We start from the raw sequence: 19,389 nt of genomic DNA, 5'->3' as shown, positions 1-19,389 counted from the left end.
TTGAAAGTTTTGTATTAAAAGTAGCCAAGAATAATAATGGTATCTGATTTATATATTTATATCTTTCTGAATTATATAGAATTTGCTGTTTAACCCAAGCAAACCTTTTTCAAGAGGCAATCAGAATGCAGATGTAGACCTGATGATTGACTGCTTGGTTTCCTGCTTCCGCATAAATCCTCACAATAACCAACACTTCAAGGTAAGAACACTGCTTATGGTAAGTCATTCTCTACATACTATTGACAATCTGTCAGTTATAAAAGCTGTGCTAACAGCAGCTTGAAGCTCATAAATGAGTTCAACTGTATAAATATCCCTTAGTAATAAATCCCTGCATGTTTTGATAAATCTTTTCACAGCTGATTAGGCTTCTCTTGTTCAGATTTGACAGCTTTGTCAATTTAATAAAAAGGCTCCAGAATGTTTTTCAGGATGATAAGAAAGATGGCAAAGACAAAGATATTCCTAAGTGGCTTTTATGTATTTTGATTGTAGATCTGCTTGGCACAGAATTCCCCATCAACATTTCATTATGTGCTGGTAAATTCACTCCACCGAATCATCACAAACGTAAGTTCTGGCAGTATTTCATCAGTGTCTGGGGCTTCTGTTCAGATCAATATCTGCTTAGTAAATACCATTTGGATAGCAGGCTAGATCTTGTGAGTGCAGAACATCTCAGGGTTGGTGCCTGTTCAGGAGGCAGAGTGTTGTAGTGAGCAGCTAGGTCGGAATCGTTGCTTCAGTTGCAGCCTGTTTAAAGTTACAGGTTTGATAATGGGCAAGCAGGATGACTGGGCATACTGGTACAATGTACAGGGAATTTGGGGCGAGGGCTGGGGTGAGGGGTTGAGAGCCATGGCTCAGGGTCAGCGCTGCCCTTGCCTTGCAGTCGGCGCTGGACTGGTGGCCGCGGATCGACGCCGTGTACTGCCACGCCGTGGAGCTGCGCAGCATGTTCAGCGACACGCTGCACCGCGCCATGCAGGGCTGCGGGGCGCACCCTGCCATCCGCATGACCCCGGTAAGCCTGGGGCAGCGGGCCCTGCGTGGGGCAGCGGGCCCTGCGTGGGGCAGCGGGCCCTGCGTGGGGCAGCGGGCCCTGCGTGGGGCAGCGGGCCCAGCCTGGGGCAGCGGGCCCTGCCTGGGGCAGCGGGCCCTGCCTGGGGCAGCGGGCCCTGCCTGGGGCAGCCGGCCCTGCCTGTGGCAGCCAGCCCTGCCTGTGGCACCCAGCCCTGCCTGGGGCAGCCGGCCCTGCGTGGGGCAGCCGGCCCTGCCTGTGGCAGCCGGCCCTGCCTGGGGCAGCCAGCCCTGCCTGGGGCAGCCGGCCCTGCGTGGGGCAGCCAGCCCTGCCTGGGGCAGCCGGCCCTGCGTGGGGCAGCCGTCCCTGCGTGGGGCAGCCGGCCCTGCGTGGGGCAGCCGGCCCTGCCTGGGGCAGCCGGCCCTGCGTGGGGCAGCCGGCCCTGCCTGTGGCACCCAGCCCTGCGTGGGGCACCCAGCCCTGCCTGTGGCACCCAGCCCTGCCTGGGGCACCCAGCCCTGCCTGGGGCAGCCGGCCCTGCCTGGGGCACCCAGCCCTGCCTGTGGCAGCCGGCCCTGCCTGGGGCAGCCGGCCCTGCCTGTGGCACCCAGCCCTGCGTGGGGCAGCCAGCCCTGCCTGTGGCACCCAGCCCTGCCTGTGGCAGCCGGCCCTGCCTGTGGCACCCGGCCCTGCCTGGGGCAGCCGGCCCTGCCTGTGGCACCCAGCCCTGCCTGGGGCACCCAGCCCTGCCTGGGGCACCCGGCCCTGCCTGGGGCAGCCAGCCCTGCCTGGGGCACCCAGCCCTGCCTGGGGCACCCAGCCCTGCCCTCCTCTTCAGCGCTTTGCGCTGGACACCAGAGGGGGGAAGAACAGAGCAGCAGGGAGCCACACGTGCTCTGTAGCCCTGCAGTGATGGGGGATTGGCTGTTCCTAGTTCAATGTCTCTCTGTTTTCCTGGTGCTTTTAAACTGGCTACATACAAGTATTTGTCCTCTAACTGTCCTCTGTGGCTAACTGTCCATTTTAAGCTTTCTGGCTCTGTGAATAGCCAGCTAACATGTCCATCCTTGCTTAATGTGGAAAAACCAAAGCATTCTGTATGTGAAGGCAATCACTGAAAACTGTGATACTTTTACCATGATTGGCATCTTCATTTGTCTTGCTTTATGTTGAGCAAGTTGACTGTTTGGTCTTTGTGACAGCAACAAAGTAAAAGATTTTTCAGCCATTATGAAATAAAGTTAATATTCTTGGCTGTCTTGGAGAAAGTCTTGAGTAAATTCAGATTTGTAGTTCGTCCAAATTCTTCCAGTAAGTCCACACACAGCTGTGTTGCTGCATTCTCCTCTGAACATTCCTTGAGGACTTCTGCTGTGGCAAGTGGTCTTGGTAGGTTGGTTTAGAGAGCCTAAAATGAGACATAAAAATATTCCTGTTGGGCTTCTCAAAGGAGAGCAAATGAGCACAATGCTTTTGGTTGAAAGCTACTCCATGTTTAACTTGCTTTTCACCTGTGTGTATTCATCTGTTGGAGAATAGTTGCCCTGACAATACCCCTGCTCTGACTGGTGGTGCTTTGTCTTCTGCTTCTCACTTTCCCTCTGCCTGGCTGCTGTTGCCCACGTGCTCAGACGCCCGCCAGCCCCTGCTTTGCATGGCCCTGGGCCTCTGCTGCTGTAAGTATGACCCGTAACTACCGCAGAAAAGCCCTTCCTTGCGCTGACTTTTCTGTGCATAGTTACCGCAGAGCCCGCCAGCCCCGGGCAGCGCCAGCCGAGCTCCTGCCCCACGAGGGCACCGTTGCTTCTGTGCCCAGCACGATGCTCTTGCCCCGTGCCCCTGCTCTGCTTTAGAGCTGGTTCCTCATTTCCAGCCTGAACTCACTGATGCTGAGCTCCTCCACGTCTGTCCTTGTCCCGTGCTGTCTGTCAGTGTCCTGCTGCTGTTGGTCCCTTGTGCACTGCACAGAGCCTGGCCTGGCTTTCTCACTGACACCCTTCACTTTGGATTGTGGAGACATTAATGCTTTCACAGAAACACGTTTCCTTTTGTCACGTGCTTCTCCTAGAAATCCCTGAGCTGTGGCAAACCAAGCCTTAGCGCAGAGTTAGCTGCCTCTACCACTGGGCTATCAATTTCTTGATCAGATGCTTTATGTGGTAGCTTTTATTCCATATATTTGCACAATAACTAATTATTGAAATAACATGAAGACCTAATTTCTTGTAGAAGTTAATCATACCATGTCATAGCTCATCATTTACCTTGAATGGTAAAGGCTTTCTCCTTTTGTTCAAAACTTACAAGTAGTTCACTGGTTTTTCAGCTGAGGGCAGATTATTTTTATATTTAAGTGATGCCCTGTGTGCCTTTTAGAATTGAAAGGTTCATTTTCCAGAGGCTGTTGAGGTGAACATGCAAGCATCTGGCCTGGGGCTGTAGCAGAAAATAAAGACATTACTTTGCCTTTAGAAAGAATTCCCTCTCATGTACTCAGAACAAGTTGGAAACATTTATTTTTATTTCTGTCTCAGACCAGAGACATAACCAGTAATTCCTTTTGGTACTTTTTCCACTTTTCTTTCGCCACAGTTTATCTCTTTTGCAAAAAATTTTCTTATGTCTTCGTGCAGCTTACTGAAACAATTGTTAAGGGAACTTTAAAGATACAGTAGTGATTGCCTGTGGGAGGGGATTTTGAACTAGAAGGCTATGTGACTATACTTGAGTTTTGTGTACTTTTAAACTTCTTCTTGAATTACAGATGATAAAGGCAATACATTTCATAATATGTTTAATTGTAAGTGTTAGGTTTGACTACTTTCCTGATGAAGACTGTGATTTCTTTTTCCTTCTATCAGAGCCTTACATTTAAGGAGAAAATGACAAGCCTTAAATTTAAAGAAAAACCTACTGATTTGGAAACCAGAAGCTACAAGTTCTTGCTGTTGTCCTTGGTGAAACTGATCCATGCAGATCCAAAACTTTTGCTGTGTGTAAGTAAATCCTACTGTCATGCTGTTCAGTCATAGTGGAATTTACTTTTGAAGCTACTAAATGAGTAAAAATTAATGGTCACCTGACCATGTAGGACACTTCCTACTCATCTTTTTCTCTGGTTATGATGCTCCTGTGGTTTTAAAGGAAAAAGAAACTGTAAGAGACTTTACAGAATCAGAGCAACACAATGAGGGGGAGCATGAAGTTCTGTGACTCTGAAGGGGAAGGTGGGGGAAGGAGAGGGGAATAGAAGAAAATTAAAATAAGGGGGTTGGAAATTAGTCATCATTTCAATGAGTACTGTCTTAGATCTTCCATTTTCTCAGGCCTGTGATGGTTTAATATAAAAATATTCCAGTTCTGTCAGAGACATGATATGCAAGGCGTGTTATGGATTAAGAATAAAATAACAGATTCTCTGAAGGATCCCCAAATGCCCCTAGTTCAGCAGCAGGAGTGCTGCAGGAGCTGTCAGCAGTGTGGTCAAGCAGGGAAGCTTTGCAGCTGAGCCTGTGTTGTGTTTCCATGCAGAACCCCAGGAAGCAGGGCCCCGACTCGCAGGGCAGCACGGCCGAGCTGATCACGGGGCTGGTGCAGCTGGTGCCGCAGTCCAGCATGCCCGACATCGCCCAGGAGGCCATGGAGGTGAGGGCACAGCCCTGCTGGGCTCCCTGCATGGGCACTGCTGCTGCCAGGGCCTCTCCTGCAGAAACTGAGTCTGTGTGTGTGTGTGTACAGCATGGCTTGGGACAGAGATAGCCGGGAAAACCTCTGCGTCTGCAGTGTGAGCATGGAGTAATGACTGAAGTGAAATGCTGTGGGCACTGACTAACAACGAACTCCTGCTGTTCTATGGAAAATGCTTTTTATATCTTTTGTTGTTCTTAAAGCAGTTATGAATATGACTGTTTGTCTGCCTGTGCTCAGGTACTCTGTAAAGTTCTGTATTTAAGTGAAACTCTCTTTGGCTTTAGGCCTTGCTGGTTCTGCACCAGTTGGATAGCATTGACTTGTGGAATCCTGATGCTCCTATAGAAACATTCTGGGAGATCAGGTATGTAAATTACTTATATAAATGAGAGAAATAGCTGTTTTGATTTGTCTTCTCTTTTGAAATAGCTGTGAGTATTTTGGGAAAGCTTTGCAACAGCAGGGAGTTCACGGTCTCTTTGGGCGGGGGGAAAACCCGTCACACTTGACACTAATTTGGACCCTTTGGCAGTTTTAACAGAGAGTGTGAGGCCTGACGGGATGTGAAGAAGGAACATCCCTAGATGTGTTCCTTCCAGAGCAGAGTTGACACGTTGTCAGAGCAGTGTAGGTAACTCGTGCTGCCCTGTCTGTGCTGTCTCTGTCCCGGGCAGAGCTGGAGCTCCAGGCCGGGCTGCCCGCGGGGCTTCAGCCGCTCCAGGCCGCGGGCGCTGGGAAGGGTCCCAGGGGAGCTTGGCCTGTCCATGCACACTCTCACCTCTCTGTTGTACTGCTGGAAGCCCAGGGTAGCGTTTGCACAGGGTGTTCATGCTAAGTGCCTATTTCTATGTGAAACGTAGTGTAATACCTTCAGAAGTGTTGGTGTTCCATCAGAAGGCTGATGCTGAATTTCATTTTGCTGCAGTTCACAAATGCTTTTTTATATCTGCAAGAAGCTCACAAGTCATCAGATGCTCAGCAGTACAGAAATCCTCAAGTGGCTGCGAGAGATTCTCATCTGTAGGAATAAATTTCTGCTAAAAAACAAAGTAAGTGAATATTACCATCTCCCTGTTAGGATCATTAACATGAATTGTTCCCTGTTGGTGTCCCTTTATTTACCAGGTTATTTTTGATTGGAAAAGATTTAGTAGCTACTCCTACATGTTCTGTTCTCTGATTTCCTCTCTGCTTTGTGAGGCACCTTGATTAGAATGGGTAACTAAAGTGGGGTTTGGGATGTTTTTTTTCCTCTTTGGCTGCACAGGTTGCTGTACTTGGCTAGAAAAGGAATGTTTCACAGAAATATGTGCCTTGTGCCTCTTTGCCTAATACAGGGAAATAGTCCCCAAGGTGAGAGAAAGGGAAGGTAGTTAATGGTAAAATACACATGCTTATGGATGGAGGAAGTTTCCTTTTGCATCTCAGATTCTTCTGAGTCCCAGAATTCTGACTTGCTTCTTTCTGATATTCTTAAAGTATCAAATAATGTATTTCTTTTGGGGAAATATCAGTCTAGGATACCATTAACACAAGTAACTTGATAACACCCTGAGAGCAGCAGTGGAAAAAGTACTGTGTAAATGTCCAAGAGCTTTTTACCTTCCTCAGATCTATGCTTTTTACTCTTTTATAGTATCAATTGATATATTCTTTTCCTCCCCTCTCTTTATAGCAATCAGATAGGAGTTCCTGCCACTTCCTTTTCCTTTATGATGTCTCTGGAAGTGGAACTAGTCAAATTTCTCTTGACCATGAGGAAATGATGCGCTGTGCACCAGGGGCTACCCTGAGGAAAGCGAAGGGGAATTCTTCCATAGTAAGTAATACATGTTTATAGTTAATTTTAACATTTGAGAAAAACCCTGTGGGCAAGTAGAAATTAAATTACCTTTAGAGTTAATGTGCTGGTTAACAATGATGTTTCAGACTTTACAAAGTAACATTTTTTCAGTTTAACTGTTGGTGGATATTTTTTGATTACAATTGCAAACAGCATTGTGACAGCATATATGAGCTCTGATCCTTTTTAGGGTGGCTTATTCCTACTAGAACAACAGCAGTTTCAAACGCAGTGTGGCCAGGGCTGAATGTTCACAAGCAGTGTTCCCCACTGGGAATTGTGTGTTTGCCAGGAGAGCACTGCAGGCTGCAGCGGAACCCCGATCTGCCGCCAAGCCCAGACCAAGCTGGAAGTGGCCTTATACATGTTCCTGTGGAGCCCCGATATCGAGGCAGTCCTGGTGGCCATGTCCTGCTTCCGTCACCTCTGTGAGGAGGCCGACATCAGATGTGGAGTAGATGAGGTCTCAGTGCATAATTTTTTGCCAAACTACAACACTTTCATGGAGTTTGCATCTGTGAGCAACATGATGTCAACAGGTGAGAGTCATGAGTCAGTTAAAGTAATTTTGTACCTGAACAAAAGGCTGTTACTTGTGCTTGAGTTCTTTAAACAGGTTGAAGTTCTTGATTTCATGCTGCTCTGGCTTTTCCTGGAATGTCTTAGTTATTAGAATTGCTAGAAAGTGTAAGGAATTTGGGTGACTGAGCTCAGGAGGATTTTACAATTGTGTAACAAGAAGCTACCTTTCTAAAGACTTTAAGGGGGATATGTTCCTCTTAATTCAATAATTATTTTCAAAGATCACAAATGTGATGTAGGTAGATTTTCAGAAACTTAGTTCAGCGTTCTGTGCCCTTTGCAGGGAGAGCAGCTCTTCAGAAGAGAGTGATGGCGTTATTGAGGCGCATTGAACACCCCACTGCAGGCAACACAGAGGTGAACTCATGTGCTCTGTGTGCACATTAGAAAAACAAATACAGAAATATTGTTGTTACAAGTAGTTTTGAAGTTAAGTCTTGATATATCTTATTTTCTTTCAGGCCTGGGAGGATACACATGCAAAATGGGAACAAGCTACAAAACTAATCCTTAACTATCCAAAGACCAAAATGGAAGACGGGCAGGTGACTATGAATTTTTCCATTGGTTCAACATTTAGAAATTCAAACCAAGTCTTTAGGCTTATATGTTTTAAGGCATTTGAGTTTTAACTCAGCAAACGACCTCTGTGTGCAGGTGACCGAGAGCCTGCACAAGACGATCGTGAAGCGGCGCATGTCGCACGTCAGCGGCGGCGGCTCCATCGACCTGTCGGACACGGAGTCGCTGCAGGAGTGGATCAACATGACGGGGTTCCTGTGTGCCCTGGGCGGGGTGTGCCTGCAGCACCGCAGCAGCGCGGGGCTGGCCACCTACAGCCCCCCCATGGGCCCCCTCAACGAGCGCAAGGGCTCCATGATCTCCATGGTCTCCACCGAGGGCAGCGTGGAGACCCCGGTCAGCAAATTCATCGACCGCCTGCTCACCCTCATGGTCTGCAACCACGAGAAGGTGGGGCTGCAGATCCGCACCAACATCAAAGACCTGGTGGGGCTGGAGCTCAGTCCTGCGCTCTACCCGATGCTCTTCAACAAACTGAAGAATACCATCAGCAAGTTCTTTGATTCCCAAGGACAGGTGATTCACAGTTGTGTGATATTATTCACGTTTGTGTCAGTCCCGTCTTTCCCCCGGGTGACTGAAATGGATCCCTGTTTGTGTTCTGTGCACACCCCCTGTGAGCAGAGTGATCATCACAGCACATGTTAATGATTATTGTGGTTGTGATTCCAGGCTGTATTTAACATTCTTGAATAGTGAACTTTTGAGTGCAGAATCTGTGAGATTGTTTGTGGAATCCTTATGGCTGGCAGTGTTCACATATTGAATTGTGACATGTATTGGAATTCAGTTGGCTTGGTGGTAACTAGAAAAATGCTTGTCCATGGGATTTTTGAAATGTTGCAGTATATTTGGCAAATACTCTTTCTTTGGTTTTATGTGTCAAAAATTAACCAGAAATTGTCATCCTGCAGGTCTTGTTAACTGACACCAACACACAATTTGTAGAGCAAACCATTGCTATAATGAAGAATTTGCTTGACAATCACACAGAAGGGAGCTCAGAACACCTTGGCCAAGCAAGCATTGAGACAATGATGCTGAATCTGGTTAGGTAAGGAGCCCTCTTGACCTTCTTATACACAGGCATTATGTTTAAGAAGTGAGTTGGAGCCTTCTAGTTTATATCTTTTTGCTTGTGTCCATGGAGAAGCAGCAGCTGATTTTCTGATCCTCCTTATGGTTCTGACAGCTGCAGTAATTGTGGAAGGTGTGTAGCATAAAGTGCATTGCTGAAGAGTGGCTGTTTTGTTTTTTAGAGCTGACCATTCCATAGCTTGGCCCTACTGCCATAGGCATTCCTGGTTACTTTTCTGTACATTGATGTTAGTGGTTAAAAACCAGCTGAAGGTCAGATTTTGGTTCACTATTACACTGATAGAAAGTTTTGGCCAGAAGAAATTTTCTACTGATGCAGGGGATTACTTGGAGCAGAGGAAGTGAAGTAGCATGAAGTATTTAATGAATCTTTTTTGCTTTTTTCTTCAGGTATGTGCGTGTGCTTGGAAATCTGGTACATGCCATTCAAATAAAAACAAAGCTCTGTCAGTTGGTAGAAGTAATGATGGAGAGGAGAGATGACCTTTCATTTTGTCAAGAAATGAAATTTAGGTAAGGATGGCATTACCTAACTGATAGGGTAGAGTACTGTGGGCAAGTGTAGTTTTCTCTGGTTGGGTGGTTAAAAAAGAACCCGAAGCCCTGGCACAGCAGTGTTCCTGGTACAGGGAGAGTTCCCTTGTCTCTCTTCAGAATGATTATGAGCCTGGTGCTGCATCTAAGTATTACTTAGTTTGTGGTGATACTGAACACTTGTAACAATTTACTGTGTGATGCAGACTGGTAGAAAGACCGCAACAAAGCTTAAACAATCTGTTTATGTGTAACAGGAACAAAATGGTGGAATATTTGACAGACTGGGTAATGGGAACTTCTAATCAAGCAACAGATGAGGATGTGAAATGCTTGACAAGGTAAGGGGCACTCTTCACTGTAACAGCATTTGATTGCAGGTAGAGCTATAAGTAAAAGTGACTTATATTTATTAAATTTTCTTTTTCAGAGATTTGGACCAGGCGAGTATGGAAGCAGTGGTCTCTCTTCTTGCTGGGCTTCCACTCCAGCCTGAAGAAGGAGATGGTGTTGAGTTGATGGAAGCAAAATCTCAATTATTTCTCAAGTAAGTAGTGACTTTTAAATGTTTCTCTATATAATTATTTTGAAGAGAAGCCCTATATGACCTTTATTACAAACTGTGCTTTTCTTCCAGCAGAAATAATTTTATTATCCCAATAGGAATTACCTCTTTGGCGCATTTCAAAATCTCTGCTTTGTAGGTTTATGGAAACATTTTCATTTAAAAATAATTAGAAAATTTGACTTTGTTTTTGCTTAATGCAGATGTGTGTGTTTCAGTCATGGCAAGGATTAGCTCAATTTGATACTGTATTTTATTTGTTTTTATGCACAAAACCTAAACTCTCTTTGAAGATATTTATTGATAGAGGCACACCAGTGTTGGGGAGAATGGGCACACCAGATTTGGGACAAAGGGAGGTGGCTGGAGCACAGTTAAAGTTTGGGCTGTGCCTTGAGGCTGCCTGGGGAGGGGATGAGGTTTGGGGGGGTTTGTTGTGTGATTGCTGCTGTGGGTGAGGTTTGGGGGGGTTTGTTGTGCATTGGATGCCATGGGTGAGGATTTGGGAGTTGTTGTGTGTGTGCTGCCATGGATGAAGTTTGGGAGGTTTGTTGTGCATTGGCTCCCATGGGTGTGGATTTGGGAGTTGTTGTGTGTGTGCTGCCATGGAGGAGGATCTGGGGGGTTGGTTAGCTCCCATAGGTGAGGATTTGGGAGGTTTGTTAGCACCCAGGGGTGAGGTTTGGAGGTTATTGAGCGTTGGCTCCCATGGGTGAGGATTTGGGAGGTTTGTTGTGCATTGGCTCCCATGGGTGAGGATTAGGGGGTTGTTGTGCATTGGCTCCCATGGGTGAGGATTTGGGAGGTTTGCTGTGCATTGGTTCCCATGGGTGAGGATTAGTGGGGGGTTGTGTGCTTGGCTCCCATGGGTGAGGATTTGGGAGGTTGTCGTACATTGGCTCCATGGGTGAGGATTTGGGGTTGTTGTGCATTGGTTCCCATGGGTGAGGATTAGGGGGCTGTTGTACATTGGCTCCCATGGGTGAGGATTTGGGAGGTTTGTCGTACATTGGCTCCTATGGGTGAGGATTTGGGGTTGCTGTGCATTGGCTCCCATGGGTGAGGATTTGGGGTTGCTGTGCGTTGGCTCCCATGGGTGAGGATTTGGGGTTGCTGTGCATTGGCTCCCATGGGTGAGGATTTGGGGCTGCTGTGCGTTGGCTCCCATGGGTGAGGATTTGGGGTTGCTGTGCTTGGTTCCCATGGGTGAGGATTGGGTTGACTGTGCTGGCTCCCATGGGTGAGGATTTGGGAGGTTTGTTGTACATTGGCTGCCATGGGTGAGGATTTGGGGGGGCTGTGTGCGTTGGCTCCCATGGGTGAGGATTTGGGGTTGCTGTGCGTTGGCTCCCATGGGTGAGGATTTGGGAGGTTTGTCGTACATTGGCTCCCATGGGTGAGGATTTGGGGTTGCTGTGCGTTGGCTCCCATGGGTGAGGATTTGGGGTTGCTGTGCGTTGGCTCCCATGGGCGGCAGGGCACCTGTGACCCTGAGGGCTGTCCCCAGGTACTTCACGCTGTTCATGAACCTGCTGAACGACTGCAGCGAGGCGGAGGAGGAGGGCGCGGCGGCGGGCGGGCGCAAGCGCGGCATGTCGCGCCGGCTGGCGTCGCTGCGGCACTGCACCGTGCTGGCCATGTCCAACCTGCTCAACGCCAACGTGGACAGCGGCCTCATGCACTCCATAGGTAACGCCCCGCCTGCCCGGTGCCCGCCCCCTGCCCCTGCGCCCCCTCACTGCTGCTGCCTCTCTCCGCAGGCTTGGGCTATCATAAAGACCTCCAGACCAGAGCCACCTTCATGGAAGTCCTCACCAAGATCCTGCAGCAGGGGACGGAGTTTGATACCTTGGCAGAAACAGTGCTAGCGGATCGCTTTGAGAGATTGGTGGAGCTGGTTACGATGATGGGTGATCAGGGGGAGCTTCCCATTGCTATGGCTTTAGCCAATGTGGTGCCTTGTTCTCAGTGGGTAAGTTAGTTTTATTTCCTACGTTTTGTTAAAATAATAAGGCGTGAAATAAAAAGTGCCGCAACAGTCTGGTACAGAGTGAATAGAGCTGCCACTGACAATAGCTAGCCTTTCTTAGTGTGTTCTTAATAATGTACTGAATCTGAGTTCAGATCTTGGTGATAAACTGCATTTTAGTTAACGTCTAGGAACAATTTATATACAGTTATTATAATAAATGCATCTGGGCTGGTTATTTATTACGGGTGGTGTGTGCTGTGATGCAGACACACAGAATTGTGTTTGCTCTTCTAGGTTTTAGCAAGATGAGTTGGGCTTTGTTACACAGCGGAGTAACAGCTTGTCTGTCTGGATAACCATTATGAACTTGTAAGGCTGGATATCCTGAGGCAGATTTTGAGACAAGCAGTAGCATAGGAAACGTTTGCAGAGAGATTGTTTTTGTGTAATTTGATATTTACCTGCCAGAGCCCATAGCAGACATAAAGCTTTATTGCAAACTGCTCGGTGGTTTTGTCTTAGTGCTGGCGTTTCATACTTGGCTCCCTGCGAGTCAGATTAACTCTTCCTCCTCCCTTTAAGGATGAGCTGGCTCGTGTCCTGGTCACACTCTTTGATTCCCGGCACCTGCTCTACCAGCTCCTCTGGAATATGTTCTCAAAGGAGGTCGAGTTGGCAGACTCCATGCAAACACTCTTCCGAGGAAACAGCTTAGCCAGTAAAATAATGACTTTCTGTTTTAAGGTACATAATCTCTTTTTTTTTCCCTCTGGTACAGATCTCTTCAAGAGCAGGAAAACTTTTTGTGTTTTAACACTTCATGAAGTGAATCTTGTAGAACACTTATGCTCAGGCCCTTGAAAAGTAGGTATCCCTCTGGCACTAAACTTTTGCCTTTCTGACTGGTTCAATTGTATGAGTGATTCTGGGCCAGTGCCAGCTGGAGGACTCTTCCTGCTGAATTCTGAGGTCTTGTTTGTGCTCCCATTTCAGTTCAAAAAGTTGCGTACAAACAGAGGTGAAGTGTGGAGTCAGTGCTCTAAGAAAGAGTGTCTGCTGGTTAATGCAGTTGTTATTTTTTTCTAATTGGAAATGAATTAAAATAGCTGTAGAAATTGATCTTGGTTGTGTTCCAGAGGTGAGACTATAATATACAAACCTGAGTTTTACAGAATTTGGCTTATGTCAAAGCAGCCCAAGTGTTTTCAGGCTGTTGAAAGCTTCCAGAACTTGCAGGTTCGTGTGTCAATCTGGGCTCTGTCCTTGTTTCCCCTGCACACAGGTCTATGGTGCTACATATTTGCAGAAGCTGTTGGAACCCTTGCTGCGGACTGTGATCACATCCCCTGAGTGGCAGCACGTCAGCTTTGAGGTGGATCCAACAAGGTTTGAGATTCAGGGCAGCAGAGCAGCAATTGTATTTATTTGTAAACATGATTCCCACTCATTCTCTGTAATAGCATTTCTTTTTCCTTGTTGCAGGTATTTCTCTTACGCTTTCATACTGTTGTACCTCTCACTTTTCCAGACACATTGTCTCTGCAGCCCTCTTGCTCTGTTGCTTTAAATTATTTCTAACTCTTAGAAAAATCAAAATTATTTCTAACTCTTAAACCATCATGAACTGATAATGCATTTATCAGTTGGAATTGTGCATGCACATGTTTGTATAAAATGGTCTGAGAGAATGTCACCTATATCTGTCTGTTCATTGCTGAGTTTTACATGGCCTTTTATTTGTTCCTTATGTGGTTTAAAATAATGATGGAAACTTTTGTGTAAAAGATCACAGGTATTTCCATAAGAAAAAGGGGAAATGAGGTTCTTACCAAGGATGTAAGTGCAGCTTGTGTTGTGTTTGATTGCTGGTCATACATGTGTGGGTCTGTTTCAGGCTGGAGCCCACAGAGAGCCTTGAAGAGAACCAGAGGAGTCTCTTGCAAATGACAGACAAGTTTTTTCAGGCAATCATTAATTCCTCCTCGGAGTTCCCACCCCAGCTGCGCAGTGTGTGCCATTGTTTATACCAGGTATGCCTGCAGTGCTTGCCTGCCCCTAAGCTTTGGGGTTGGTGTGTGAAATTCCAGCAGTTTGGAGCTTGGTGCTAGACACAGGGGCATCTCTAAAGGCTCTTCTCAGATGTTTGATACGTAACACCAGTCTGATCACTGGGGCTAGGGGTGTTTTAAGGCTTGTGTTTGCAGCCAGCAGGTGACTGAAGGTACCCAGGTTCCCTGACCTCCATCCCCAGCTCCTCTGCTCTGTCCTGTGGCTGCTGAGCCCAGTGTCCTGTTGGATCTCCTTGTGTGTTTCTGATGGATTCAGCTGCTGCTAAAAATCTGAGTAGCAGTTCCCTTGAGGCTCACTGGGAATACAGTTTCCAGTCCAGTTGGAGCATGTCACAGAAATGCTGTGCCTGGTGGAATGTTGGAGCTGTGGTCTCAGTGAGGTGCTCTGGAAGAGCTATTTCTGCCTTTTCAGCCAAAGTCTGTATTCAGGTCTAAAGCAAAGCCAAGCAAATGGATTTTCTGACCTGTGTGAAATAATGATGAGTAACAAAAATCCTGTCACATTTGCACAGGACTGCTGGGGTGATAGGACAGCTGCTGCAATGCCCAGAGCTTGGGAGTGAGAGCAGGGAATGTGTGTTGGGACTGTTGTGGTCTGGGGCTGTTCCTGTGAGCCCTTGCACTGGAGCAGGTGTGCAGATGCTGAGCCTTGTTCCTGACTGAGAGCTCTGTAAAAGCCTCTGAAGGCTTTTGGTTTCTCTTCCTGACAGTGGCTGTGTTTGGGTTGGTGGCAAAGTGACTTTGGGGTTTTTTGATTTGTTTGGGTTTTGTAATCAGGAAATGAAGTGGGCAGATTGGTCTCCTTCATGGCCACAGTGTCACAGACATCAACTAGAAGAATATTTGAGTGTTCCTGAAAGTATCACGCACAGCCTTGGTTGTTCCTTCTGTTATTGGATGTTACATTCTCCCACACCTCATCCCAGAACTCGGTTTATAGGCTGTTTCCAGGATATGTCAGATTATTGCCATTTCAGTGCTCCATTGGTAGCAATTATTTCTGTGCAAACCATTGATAATTCCTTCATGAAATGGAATTTTAAAAATGTGCTCACCAGCAGGCATTCCCACAGATTCTTCTATGGAAGCCTTTCCAAGTGTGTTGGCTTTATTCTTGCCTTTACTGTCTGTGGTAATAAGGGTAATTTGTTCCCAAAAGAGAATATTTACTGGCAGATATACAAGTGGTATTAACTGATATTTAGCTTCAATATTTACTACTTTAACTGTTTCTAGTAACAACTAGATTTCTGTACAAGTGTTTGACTAACACTATTTGTGATGAACATTCTGTACTTAAAATTTCAGGGAGTTTTGAGGTCTAGCCTTTATCTGAAAGAAAGTACAACCAGGATCTGATTTGGGGGCATTAATCCATTTTTATTGTATGAACCAAATAGGTGATTTTTATAAGATAACTTCCCTTTTAAAAAGGTGAACATGTTCCATCCCAAGCTCTAGTGTGAGAATACATTATTCCGAATTTTGTGGTGGTTTTTTCATGCTTAGAGTGTTAAAGTAACTGTGCAAAGAATGCTCACCAGATGTGTTCTGTAAATGATTAGTAGCTAGTTTTAATCACTGTAGCTACCTCACAGAAACGGTGTCTTTGGTTGGATATTGGTGGCTTTGCTGGCTGGTGTTTCTGTTTGGGAACAGAGCCCAGTGAGTGTTTTCCTTTGGAAACATCAATAGCTGGCTGCTGGGACAGATTCACCTGGCTCCTTGCAGGTAATGTATGTTCAGGAGTGTGATGTGGGAGCAAGCATGCTCACAGAACCTCCTCAGAGCAGCTGTGCTGCCTCTTCCATCAAGTCCCCACCCATGCATGGGTGTTCTTGTGAAAGGAGGGTGGAAACTGCTCTCGCTGCAGCATCCCAGTGAGCAGAGTGTGTGTACAGCTGCTCCAGGAGCCACTCATGGCAGTTTCACAGGGCAGGTTGGCAGAGGTGCCACTGGTTAAATGCTCGTAGGTCCTGCGCAGGTTTCAGTTCAGCTTGCTTAGCAGAGGGTTTTCCTGGCTGCTTTGGGTTGGGTGTTTGCTTTTCATCCTGTTCCATCCTGGACGTGTGGGAGCTCTCAGTGCCAGGGTGACCCTCTGGGGGTGCTGGGTGCTGCTGCAGGGTGCCAGGGGTGCCCAGCCCTGCCCCAGCTCCCAGCAGTGCTGATGCCTCTGCCTGGGGAGCAGGGCACGAGGGCTGGGGCTTTGCTCAGGTGCTGCTGGAAGTAAAACAGAGCTGGGGCCTTTGTGGTGGGTCCCTTTGCATCTCACTGAAATGCAGAAATAAGCACAATAAGTCAGATCTCTTGACTTGGAAATCTCTAATAAATTAACTGTAGGCTGTAGCTTCTTTCTTCCTTTGTCCAGAGAGTGTTTTATGGCAGTTGCCTCTCACAGTGTAATAACCCTGATGGTTCACAGGTCTAACCAAATTGAAGGACACACAGAGAAACATTGGGAAGATTTAAAACTCTAAATTTAATTTTAAAAGCAATATGTGTTTCAAAGGTATAACACTACTATTTGTACTGTTAAAATTATTTGGGGATGGTAAAATACATTTGAAAGCTGAATACACCATTTAAGGCCCAAGATTGTGTATCATGAGCACATTGATGTGGTTTGACTTTTAATCTAGCCAGAAATAGTAGAAATGATTGAAATTCAACATTTGCTTGTTTTGTATTTAGTGCTTTGTAAATAAGATGTAATAAAACCGTGGAATAAAAACTCCATCATCAGTCTTTAGTTTATATATTTCATTTTCTGTTGGTTATGTTTGTTACATTTTACTGTGTAATTTATGTACAAGTCAACATTGGTTTTTTGTTGCTGTATGTAGTTGGTGCTGTGACTTGTTTGTGCTCATCTCTGTTCTGTAGGCAACTTGCCACTCTCTACTGAATAAAGCTACCGTAAAAGAAAAAAAGGAAAACAAAAAATCAGTAAGTTTGGAGACCTTTTTATTAGCCATTTCTTTCAAAGCACAACAGAAATCTTTTGCTGTTTGTTCAAAATATCTTCACTTCAGTCTATTTGACCTCACTGTAAAATCATTCTACTAATTCTGGCACAAAATAGCTTTCATTTCAATTAACACTGGAATTAAGTTAGATTTAAAATATTCTCTGTGTGCCTATTTGAGTAAATGAGACATTTTTAACATTACTGCTTAGTATTTAATATTCTGACTCTTCTAGTCTTGCCACCATCTTCAAATTAAAAAATTGTGGAAGAAAAATGTTTCCTTTGGTTTTGAGAAAAATCTGGGTCTGTTGAGCTGCTTTAACACTCTGGCAGATAACCTGAGCTTGCATCCTGGGCAAAGAACACTTCATATTTGTGGGGTACTCGGAAGAGGCTCGTGGGACTTGTTTCTGACACGTTGTCTTCTGTTTCCTTTGTGATGAAATGAGAAAACCCCAGTTTTAGCACTTGTATTATTTCCCGAGAAAAACAAATTTTCCATTTTAAGTAACTTGCTGTGTTAGGGTTTAGATCTGTGGGTTGCTTTAGAGCATTGTCTTTAAAAGTTCAGACTTACTCTTTTCTTTGGCAGTGACCTCAAAATATAAAGTATGAAGCAACCAGAATGGAAATCTAGACTTTTATTAAATACTGTTATTTTTGCTGTAACTGAGCAGAATAGTAATCATGTTTAAAATGCAAAAGTTGTGGGCAAACCAGTATTTTACAAGAAAATATCAGTAATTGCATCACAAGGTAACTGACTGGAGTTGCTAATGAACCAAAGTGATTTTTGGTGTATTTTGTACTAATGGCTTTGTCTGGTTTGAGCAGCATGATTTGAGATTGCATTAGTAATGTTTTGAAGTATTTTACTAAACTGGGATTTGTTTGGAGTTTTTTTATTTTAAACTATACAGGATAATATCAAGTTTGCTAGTTTATTCTGTGGAAAGGAAGAATCTGACTCCTTTTGATTAACCATTGTTACTTGTCACAGTATACACATAAGGACAGTGATGTTTTATAGAACCACATGTTGAATATCTAAGAACTTCATTTTTGTCAGGAAGCTTTGTCTTTAACTTTTCAAAGTTAAATCAGAGACCACCAAAGAACAACTCTCCTCTTAGTAATGCATAGTTGATTTCCTAAAAGAAAAGAGATTTCTTGGGAATTATTTTTTTCCTGGATGGCAAAGGACAATATTTTAAATCTGCTCAGTGGTTTTATGCAGTGTATTGTGTAGGCAGAGGAGTGCAGTGGCCACTCAGCTCTGGCTCCTTCTGTCCCGCTGTGGACAGATGATGGTTCTGAAGGGCATTTCTGCAAACAGCTCCTCCTCACAAATGGAAAATGACTCCTGGAGCTGTAGAGCACAGTGCTGTTGTTGGAGAGGCTCGTGGCTCAGTGTGCAGTTACAAACACACAGATCAAAGACCCAGTAGGTGGAAGGTGTTCCTGCGCACCTGAGGCACCTGCGGGGTCCCTCCAGGGGCAGGGCCCTGCGTGGGGCCGGCTCTGAGACATGGCCAGGAGCCCTGGCAGCCGTGTCCCTGCCACGGGAGCTGTGCAGCAGCTGAGGGAGAGCCAGCTGCTGTGTGAGAGCCCCGCTCCTTTCCCTCCTGTTCTGCTTCTCTGGGATGCAAGAGAGTGCCGCTCCAAGGTGCTGCGCATGGTCGGTGTGGAAGGAATGCTTGGCTTGGCTTCACGCAGGGCTTGTGGCAGCCCCTGGCCGCTGCTAAGTGCAGGCCTGTTGTGTGTGCTTGTCCGTGCACAGGTGGTGAGCCAGCGCTTCCCCCAGAACAGCATCGGCGCCGTGGGCAGCGCCATGTTCCTGCGCTTCATCAACCCCGCCATCGTGTCCCCGTACGAGGCGGGCATCCTGGACAAGAAACCGCCGCCCCGCATCGAGCGCGGCCTCAAGCTCATGTCCAAGGTGAACCCACCCCCTGCCTGCTGCAGTGCTGCTCTTTCACCAGTGGGAGAAAAGGGGGGAATGTGGGTTTTGTAGCAGCCAGCACGTTTATTGAAGGTGCGGTGTCTCTGCTGTGTTGATGCATCGTGGCGTTGCTCGAGTTCTCAGCAGTGTAAGGTTGGGGATGAGCACTTGGCCAAAAGGATGGATAAGAGAGTGGAATTCCAGCCCTTCACTTCTCATTTGGGTAACAAAGAGACCGATGTTCCTGTGAGCACAGTGAGGGTAGCAGTGCCAGCATTTATCGAGTTCATCCCATTGCTATAGAAGGGATTTTTCCTGTCTTTTATCTTATTTGGTCATATTTCTTGTAAAAAAAATTTAAAAATATTTAATGAGGGCACACAAATTCTGTGGTCTGTCTATATTATCCATTGTAAGTGTTGGGAAATCGTATTTTTCTTAAGATGTGCTACTGCTTTTGCTTACCTGCCTTAAGTTCCAGGAGAAATACTTAATAACTTACTGGTGGTTTGAAAGATGA

The 19,389-nt window shown here is 46.1% G+C and overlaps 1 protein-coding gene across 3 annotated transcripts in view; it reads left to right on the top strand.

The window, feature by feature from the left end:
* Positions 1–19,389, top strand: part of NF1 (neurofibromin 1) — a 71,140-nt gene that overhangs the window by 15,318 nt on the left and 36,433 nt on the right. For 2 of the 3 annotated variants that reach the window (XM_064728954.1, XM_064728952.1), the window contains exons 10-32: positions 80–202; positions 499–573; positions 896–1,027; positions 3,886–4,020; positions 4,556–4,669; positions 4,999–5,078; positions 5,640–5,763; positions 6,390–6,533; positions 6,850–7,096; positions 7,423–7,496; positions 7,601–7,684; positions 7,797–8,237; positions 8,636–8,775; positions 9,210–9,332; positions 9,611–9,694; positions 9,784–9,900; positions 11,426–11,607; positions 11,679–11,890; positions 12,473–12,634; positions 13,173–13,276; positions 13,785–13,920; positions 16,843–16,905; positions 18,708–18,866. In XM_064728954.1, the coding sequence (XP_064585024.1) occupies positions 80–202; positions 499–573; positions 896–1,027; positions 3,886–4,020; positions 4,556–4,669; positions 4,999–5,078; positions 5,640–5,763; positions 6,390–6,533; positions 6,850–7,096; positions 7,423–7,496; positions 7,601–7,684; positions 7,797–8,237; positions 8,636–8,775; positions 9,210–9,332; positions 9,611–9,694; positions 9,784–9,900; positions 11,426–11,607; positions 11,679–11,890; positions 12,473–12,634; positions 13,173–13,276; positions 13,785–13,920; positions 16,843–16,905; positions 18,708–18,866 (3,255 nt within the window). The remainder of the gene's footprint in view (positions 1–79; positions 203–498; positions 574–895; positions 1,028–3,885; positions 4,021–4,555; positions 4,670–4,998; positions 5,079–5,639; positions 5,764–6,389; positions 6,534–6,849; positions 7,097–7,422; positions 7,497–7,600; positions 7,685–7,796; positions 8,238–8,635; positions 8,776–9,209; positions 9,333–9,610; positions 9,695–9,783; positions 9,901–11,425; positions 11,608–11,678; positions 11,891–12,472; positions 12,635–13,172; positions 13,277–13,784; positions 13,921–16,842; positions 16,906–18,707; positions 18,867–19,389) is intronic. The other variant, XM_064728953.1, reaches the window with a different exon arrangement.

Source organism: Zonotrichia leucophrys, chromosome 19 (assembly GCF_028769735.1).
Source record: "Zonotrichia leucophrys gambelii isolate GWCS_2022_RI chromosome 19, RI_Zleu_2.0, whole genome shotgun sequence".
Taxonomy (NCBI): Eukaryota; Metazoa; Chordata; class Aves; order Passeriformes; family Passerellidae; genus Zonotrichia; species Zonotrichia leucophrys.
This window is presented reverse-complemented; position numbering and strand designations above follow the sequence as displayed.